This window comes from Gavialis gangeticus, unplaced genomic scaffold (assembly GCF_001723915.1).
Source record: "Gavialis gangeticus isolate Ggan-Ray unplaced genomic scaffold, GavGan_comp1, whole genome shotgun sequence".
NCBI classification, from domain to species: domain Eukaryota; kingdom Metazoa; phylum Chordata; order Crocodylia; family Gavialidae; genus Gavialis; species Gavialis gangeticus.
Window position 1 is genome coordinate 8,211,841 of NW_017729019.1, and position 8,566 is coordinate 8,220,406.

The 8,566-nt window shown below is 55.8% G+C and overlaps 1 protein-coding gene across 2 annotated transcripts in view; it reads right to left on the reverse strand.

Moving 5' to 3' along the window:
- Window positions 1–334: 334 nt before the first annotated feature.
- Window positions 335–8,566, reverse strand: part of LOC109295246 (Krueppel-like factor 15) — a 12,968-nt gene continuing 4,736 nt past the window's right edge. The window contains exons 1-3 of one of the 2 annotated variants that reach the window (XM_019513987.1): window positions 5,806–6,038; window positions 4,579–5,652; window positions 335–729 (exon numbers count right to left, since the gene is read on the reverse strand). In XM_019513987.1, the coding sequence (XP_019369532.1) occupies window positions 549–729; window positions 4,579–5,537 (1,140 nt within the window). In that variant the 5' untranslated portion in view covers window positions 5,538–5,652; window positions 5,806–6,038 and the 3' untranslated portion in view covers window positions 335–548. Of the gene's footprint in view, window positions 730–4,578; window positions 5,653–5,805; window positions 6,039–8,566 lie in introns of those variants that run through there. The other variant, XM_019513988.1, reaches the window with a different exon arrangement.

The window sequence follows — 8,566 nt, forward strand, 5'->3', positions numbered from 1 at the left end:
CGGACTCGATGATCTGCTCAGGTCCCTCCCGACCCTAGAAACTATGAAACTATGAATAGACCCAGCATGACTCTTCCTTGGCTCATCCCCTGCGAAGCCCGCAGGACCACTGCCCGCAGACCACAGCAGTGAACGCAGCTGCAGTAGCACAGGGGAATGCACAAGCAGCAGCTCAGGATGCAAGCTGGAGAACAAAGCCTGTTAACACTAGGCCAAAATTAGTGTAACTGGGGCATCAGAAAAGAGCAGGCAACACCCAGTAACTTATCAAAGCCATTTTACAAAGCCCTTCCCCACCTCGAGACACACAGACACCAATTAGTAGAGGCTTCTATCATGTATATGATATGTATTTAGAGGGGACACGGCTCTATCAGAGACAGGCCCCGACTATAAGGCACTACTGGGCAGAGATAGACCTTGGATCGTCCACAGCCTGCACAAAGAGTCCCTTTCCTCTCCTGCCAAAGGAGAGGCTGCTTGTACTGCTGTTCAGCCCCTGGCACAGCTGGTTTCCACCCCAGCTCCATCAAGCAGAAGCAAGAGGGTTAACTGCTGCCAATGCCCTGAGCTGTCCGGCTCCCAGCTCCGCGCTGGCTCTTGTGGATCTTCATGTGCTTGGCCAAGTGGTCGCTGCGGGTAAACTTCTTCTCGCAGGCCATGCACTGGTAGGGCTTGACCCCAGAGTGGGAGCGCTTGTGGCGGGATAGCTCGTCCGACCGGGAGAACCTGCCAGGAGAAGGGAAGCACAGTGGGTTCTTCTGGTTGCTCGCCTGGCACTAGCTGATCTCCCAGAAGAGAGCAGCTCTTAACAGAGGCCACCTCAGCCCAGCCAGGAAACAGAGATCAGCAGGGGATCTGAAGTGGATGGTCTTGGGTAAGACACTACACTGGGACTCAAAAGTTCAAGGTTTATTGCCTGCCTCTGCCACCAACTCCTTATGTGGCCCTAAGCAAGTCACTTCACCTCCCCGCTATACCATGGAGGTAGCGCTTCCTTGTGAGAACAAGATCCGTTGGCACCTGGGAGATGCTCAGATCCTACAGGGATGAGACTCAGCTCAGCAGACAGACAAGCAGCAGCAAGCACCCATAGAGAATGGCTGAAAGCATCGACGAGGCCAGAGCCATAACACATAGCACTGGCACAGCACCTCCAACCCAAGCTCAACCCGTCCCACAGGCATTAGGGAAGGCTCAGTCCTCACAGGAGGGGAAACCGAGACAGCAGAAAGTGCATCTCATGCAAAGCTGGATTTGAGCCCCTTGTCCTGACACCCACCTCCCCTCCAGTCACCAGACACACCCAGGCACTTTCCCCTTGGAGTATCCATGGGACGCATCAAGCCAAACAACCCCTGGTGCAACTCCAGCAGCTGAAAGGCAGAGTGGCCGCAGGGATGATGAATCTGGCATCTGGCACCCATTTTGCGGCCAGAAGCGAGAAGCAGCAGCAGCAGCAAGCAGTCCACCTACGTCAGGCTGGCCTGACTCAGGCCTTTGCTGTCTCTCCAGACTGTGGTCATTAGAAATAACCTATGACTCAGCCCAGTATGACACGACCCGGGGTTTCCAGGAGGGACAATCCATGGCAGCTAGGATGCTTCCCTCCTTCACCAAGTTCCCAGCCGGGAGCCTCAGAAAATGGATAGAGGCAAAAGAGGAAGAGTGCTGCACCTGTCTGCCAGACCAGAAACAAGCTATGTGGGGATGCCCTGGAGGGCCAAAGAACCAAGTTATCCCACTGTAGTACCCCTTGCTTCATTTCAGTAATGCCTCTGGGTAAAGGGCATGGCACAGCCTAATCTTACCCCTTCTGGAAACTCCTGGGGAACGGGACAAGCAGTGTTGCATCTCTGGAGTGCGACCCTGGCTCCAGCACAGACGGGCAGTGACTGAAGGACACTCGCTGCCATCTGGATCTGCTTGGGTGTCTGGGCGGAGCAGCTTTCACGCCAGCTCCCAACTCACAAGCCTTGCACCAGAGTGGCACTATTCAGCCCCACGCTGGAGGCCAGCCAAGAGGGCCATGGTGACTGACTTCCCCTCCCACGTAAAGGCAGGGAAGAGGCTTCTTACCCAGTATCCCTTCAGCCCAGGCACACAGCCTAGCACCGTGGCTCAGCTCTGACCTAGCAGCTCGACTCAGAGCAGGGCATTCCCCACCCAAACCCCCGTCTCCTGGGGTGGGCACTGGCACACCATGCCCAGGAACTCCTCTCTCATGAAAAGGCGATGGTCACTGGGAAGTAAGCCACAGCTTCTCCTCCCTGTCAGCATGCTCTGGATTTGAAACTGTGGAGAGGCCAGCAAGCCCATGAGTGAGCTTGGACTCCTCCGCTTGCTGCTCTCTGCGGAGGGCCGCAGCCTCTCCGCAAAAGCATATTAGCAAAGACTCAGCTATCAGAGCGACGAGGGCCATCTGAACGTTTGGCTACACTAATCTGCATCTCGAGCTATTTCCCATATATGGCGTGAATCAGCCGAGCCTCTCAGAAAGTCCCTTTGCCTCTCATCCAATTCCTCCTGCACCCTTTGCTCTGCACCCGCGCCAGGCACTGGTGAGCATGCGTGCATGCGCGTGCGCAGGTCTGACTGCTCCTGCCTTTCAAAGCCTCAGCACCACTGCAATCAGCAGCAAGATCCTTCGTATTTGTAAACATCAACAGAGAAGGAGCTCGAGGCAGGAATTCCCCCGCTTCTGCATCCAAGAAGCTGACCCAGAAGGCAGAAACATTGGAGCAAAGGGTTTTTCCATCTGGCTGAAACGCGCCCATAAAATGTGGAGCGAGAAACATCAGTTACAGCCCTGCTCCCTGTGCAGGACATAAAGCCCGCACCTGGGACAGTAAATGTGGTGTTTGCAAGACTGCTCTGAGTTTCTTCAGTGCCTTCTACCGGGATCCCAAGACGTTCAGCAAGAAACACCACCTTGCTTCCTAGCAGTCATGAGCAGCAAATCCCAAGGTCTCAGCTCAACACGATGAGCAGGAACTTGAGATTAGCAGCTGAGGCCACTCTACAGGAGGGAGAACAGCCTTGAGAGCAACAGCTGTGTTTGAATGTGGTTGCAGCTAGCAGAACTCTGCTCCGGCGGGTTAGGGCCGACAGCAAAGTAGGCAGAAAAACACAATGCAATACAGTAAGGGGGAAGGCAATGCAACTGCTGGGTGTATATACTGCAGGAGGGACCAGGGATGCTCCTATATCGTTGAGACTGTCCTTCATTGTGAGGGACTTTCCAATCTGCTACCTAAGAACTAGGTCTTTTTATTGTTAGCTCCACCCCATGTTGCAGTGTTGAGGCTGTAGCTGGAATATCCCCTGCAGCTCTGGGCACATCAGGAAGAGACAGATCAACACCTTGGAGGGAGAGCGGCAGATGCAATTCAGGGGTTGGGCTGCTTCAGGGAGCAAAGATTAAAATAACTAAACAGACAACACAACCACAAAGAGCGTGCGGACATAGAGGTATGCCCGCAAGTAACTGTTATCAGAGGGAAGACAGCATCAAGAGGTGGGGGTTAATAAAGGGTGGTACAAAGAAGCAAAAAGAGAGACGTGGTGATGTAGAGGAAAGGAAAAAGGCAGGTAAAAACTAGGATTTACCATCTTAAAGAGGAAGAGCTACAGAGCCAGAGACTTCATGGGAACACCACTGATAGGAAACAGAGACAAAGCAAAGCAAGCCTGGGACATAACCCTGAACTGTCCAAGGAGCAGGGGGGTTCGTTTTTTTTAATGCATCTAAGTGACTTGGGAGTCAGAGCAAGATTGTTAAGGCGTCCAAGCTGCTTCTAACACACAGAGAAGGTTTCCAAGCCATGTAAGTGACTTCAGAAAACCTTCCCGAGCATCGTAATGGGTTTTTCAGCTCCATCCCTCCCCCTCTCTCAATTCTATCATTCATTTTAAACAGGAAGTCACAGGAAAGGCACAAGCTACATCTAGTTAAAACTTTCCTGCACCACTAACAGCCAGAATCTCAGCTATGCCCCACTCAAGAGATGAAATGCCCCCGCAGAGTCAAAACAGCTGAGGGAACGAGAGACCAACTCACAGTTGGCTGGCTGGGGTTTGCTATATATTTAGTCCGGGACCCAATGTCAGAAAGGCCCTGCTAGAGGTAATGGACCCCGGCGTTACTGAATCAACGCTCCCAAGAGCTTTCTGAACTCGTCACGCATGCTTTGCACCTCCACCAAGCAGACAAGCCCAGCTATCTGAAGTTACAAGGCAGCAGCTGGTCAACAGCCTTGTAAAGAGAGCAGGAAGGTAGCAGGACGGGAAGCAGAGCTGTGTTATTTTTCATAACCGGCCCACCCTTTCACACTCGACCAAGGCTACGAGCCCCGGGATGGGAAATGTTTCCTGAAGGTTGGGCTGGGTTTCGAGGAGGCCTGAGCAAAATGGGTGCGGGCCCAGTTGTGGGTACCAAGCACCTGAGGAAAACCAGGCCATAATGCAGCACAGCTAGCGCTTCTGAAAGCAAGAGCGGGCCAGCACCTGCAACCGGGAATTACACGGCTTGGTGGCCTAGCAAGCCCTGCCTGCCTTGCTCCTTGCTCCTGCTTTTACCTCCAGTCACAGTTGGGCCACAGGCAGACGTAAGGCTTCTCTCCAGTGTGGCGCCGGAAATGTGCTTTGAGGTGGGAGCTCTTGGTGTACGTCTTGCTGCAGCCGGGGTGGGAGCACCGGTGGACACGGAGAATGGGAGAGGCAGCCTTCTGGCACTTGGGGGTGGCCTCAGCCGCTTGCACAGCCCCCAGCTCCCCCGGCCTCAGAGCCACAGGCAGGGGGGCAATTTTGATGTACTTCTGATTCAAAACGGTCCCCAGGGGCTGGGCAGCCTGAGGGAGAAGGGTCAGGCTTTGGCCCTGCACGCTGATGACCAAGTGCGCCACCTTGATGCCCCCCAAAGCCTCCTGGGGAGGGGGGCTCGCACGGTTCCCCTGGATGGGCTGGATCTGGAGGACAACAGGGATGCTCCCAAGAGCTGTCACCAGATCCGTGGCCCCGGGCACCAGCACAGCCTGGGTTGGGCTTGACGTATCCCCCTCCATGACCATCCTGGGCACGAGCTGCACCCCAGAGGTTCCCAGGTTGATCTCCGACTTGAACTCGAGCTTGCCTCCCACCGGCTGTTTCTCACCCAGCTCCTCCTTGAGGAGCTCCATCTTCTCCTTCAAGAACTCCTCGATCTCCTCCAGGGTGGGGATGAAGTTCTGGGAGAGGCTGGAACAGAAGTCAGGCAGCTTCAAGTGGGCCTCATAGACGGTGGCTTGGGGTTTCTCAGCCTCCTTCTTAAACTTGGACGGCGGCAGAGGAGCATCGTGCCCAGGGCCGATGCCATCCGGAAACAGAACAGCGGAGCCCTCTGGGACGCTGGGCACCCCCTCCTTGCAGCTCTCCAGCAGCGTGGAGGGTGGCATCTTGGTCTGAAGAGCAGCAGCAATGCTGCCTCGCTGCGGGGTGCTCAGCGAGTCCGTCAGGGAGTCGGAAGCGGGTAGCGGCTCGCTGCGACTCACAGAGACCATTTGTTGGCCAGCGTCCCCCCACCCACGTGAAGCCGAGGAACTGGCTGGGTACGTAACAAGTCAGGCAGGTGGCAGTGCAGCTGGCAGCCCCGAGGCTGGGAAATCCTTAGCCCATCTGCAAGGAAGCGATGACAAGATTATTTACCATGGCAAAAAAACCCAGGGACAATCAGATGTACCACTGAAAATTAAAGCCTCAAAAGCGGTCACCAGAAAAACTGCTCTGTTCCTCAAAAAACCCAAAAAAAACCAACAAACCCCAACCCACCAGATACTTTGCATCTAAGACAGAGTCCTGTGGTCTGCAAAGACCTGGGCTGCTGCATAGTACAGGCTTTGCATCGAACGAAGGCCTCGTTCATTCACCTGTCTAATGGATTGTTACACCTGCCCCAGCAATGCTACGCAGGGCTGAATGGGGGGGAGATGGTCGCAGAGCCATGAGGAGGAGGGGAAGGAGCCCTTCAGGAGCTACAGAGGCACGGCGCAGAGAGAGGAAGCCCAGGCTAGAGCCCGTATCTTCTCAATAAACATGGGCTGCCAGCAGAGCCGTCCAAACCAGCCATGCCAGTCCGTCCCCCACCACCTCCCCAGGCCCCCTCCTGCTGGGACAGGGGAAGTCTGAGCAGCGTCCCAGGTGTAAACAGACCCTGAGTTTATTTTTAGGGAAAAAAAAAAACAAAAGCAGCTGACATGTCACAGCCTGCCAAGGGCAAAAGACCAGCCAAAGACCCTCTGGTTGCTCGAGGTCTTTTGCAATAGTGTCTCTAGCCCATGCACAGCAGGCCTTTGTAAATCAGTGGTGGCACAGACACAATCAGCAGCGGCCAATGCCAGTTTGGTGTGAGCAGGAGATGAGAGTGGGCCATGTCAGACAGACCCCCTCAGAGCCCGACCCTGGGCTCATCCTCTGGCAGGTTCTGCTTCACCCTTCTGCTCTCATTTCACGCTCCCCTCCCTTGCTATGCTTCTCCCGCCATCTCCTCCTCTCGTGTTGCTGTCTGCGCTTGCAGCAGTTTCTCACCCTTCGAGTGCCCTGCACCTTCTGGCCCCTCCTCTGCAACGCCTGTTCTTTCAGGCTCCCAAGGCTGTTGTCCACCCCTGCGAGATGCAGCGAGACAACTGCTGCCCCTGCCTTTGCTGAGTTAATTCATGAGCTCTTCAGGGCAGAGACGTGGTTTGCGAAGAACTGACCATTGAGCTTGGGCCCTCCGATAAGATGAAGGACAGCTTAGAAGCGAGTCATGCAACTAGATGGGTGCTCTCGTGGTTAGGGCATCAGCCTGGATCTCAACACACCTGGCTTTAATTCCCTGCTCTCTAGGCCTCAATTCCCCTTGTCTGGAAGGGGGATGATACGACTGCCCTACGTCTCAGGAGGACTTTGAGAATAAGTATAAACACCAGGAGGCAGGCAGGGATTAAGGAATTACCGTAGACAGACTCTGGAGACGACAGAGACCAACACCAGCTCCCTGCCGGCTTGCAGCACGTTTGATAAAACTCACGGTGCCTTTCCACGGGGAGGAAGAGCTCGAGGCAGGGAACCATCCTCTGCCACGATGGCAGTGGCACAGGACAGCTGTTTTTCAGCACTTGTACTGGGCTTCTCAGTCAAGGATCTCACTTCTCTGAGCCCTCAGGAGCCTGTGAAGCGAGCAGTTGAGCAGACCAGGGCACAAACCCCTAACACGCAGCCCAATGCCTGGGAACAGAGCTAGGGCTACAGCCTCCCGCTCGGGGTAAGAGTGACAGTGACAAGCGGCGAAGTCTCCATCGTGCCAAAGGGGAGGCACCACAGCAGAAAACGCTCCTCGCAAAGAAAGAATAACACTGCTTAGACAAATGCAGCGAGCACATCAATCATCAGCTACTATAGTAACAGGCGATAAGGCTGTGCCCAGAGACAGGAAAGTCAAGGACTCGTGAGCAGACCCAGAAGCCAGCATGCAAATACTGCACTAAAAACAACAGGGAAATTGCCGCTTCAGGCCAAGCCCCAGGTGTCAGGGAGCCGCAAAGTGGCCTCCGAGCACTCGAGACACACGAGAACGACGGCGGTGCAGGGAGCAGAGCTCCGCGTTGCCTTCTGGCTCGAGTGCGCACACGTCCTGTCATGCAAGTCGGTGCGCTCTGCTCAGCATCCCCGTCTGGAGCACTTGTCATCAACCCCTGACCCTCGCCCCCATCCCTGTTCTTGTTTTAAGTTGCCTGAAGAACACCTGACGGCCCCTCTCACAACGGGGGCGACCGTTCCTGTGCGCGCGCACGCTCACAATCTTGCTGTGCATCAAACAGGCCTGTCCTGCAAGACACTTCACCTCACTGCAGCTCTCCGGCCTCCCACAAATCTCATCTCTTGGTGCCTCGACTCATCGTGGGGGTACCAGGGGGCCGCTCATCCTCACCCACCTCGCAGGGGTGTAGCAAAGCTCAGGGGCTGTTTCTCCTGTGCTTGGAGGTCCAAAGAGAACGGCAGACTCCTAGAGAAGTGGGGCTGGAAGGGTGCATCTAGTCCACAGGTTGCATCTAGTTCAACCCCTGCCTGAGGCAGGATCAGCCTTGTCCAAACCATCCCGGGCAAGCCATCACCTAAGCTCTACACAAGCTGCCCGTCACCCTGAGCCAACACAGATCTCGCCTGAACTGCTGCAAGGGGACCTCACCTTACTGGAGTGCCGCAAGGGGAAGCGTGCAGCTTCTGTGACGCGTCACGATGCACTCGAGAGATCCTGGGTAGAGACCTCGGCCCCTGCTGCAGAGGAAAAACCTCCCCCCGCAGTTCAGACCACCCTGGCCAGGAGGTGAAATGCCCTCCCGCCCTCAAACATGGCATTGGTCAGAGCCCACCCCCCGCCAGCCTGGCTGCAGCCTCCCTGGACCCACGGCAGGCGCTGGAGAGCCGGGTGCTGGGGAGCGCATTGCGCTGGAGCGCTACAGCCGGGCCGGGAGCGCATCACACCGGAGCGCTACAGCTCCCGCAGCCCCTCCACACGCGTCCGGCGTGCGCTGCCCCCGCCAGCCCGGCC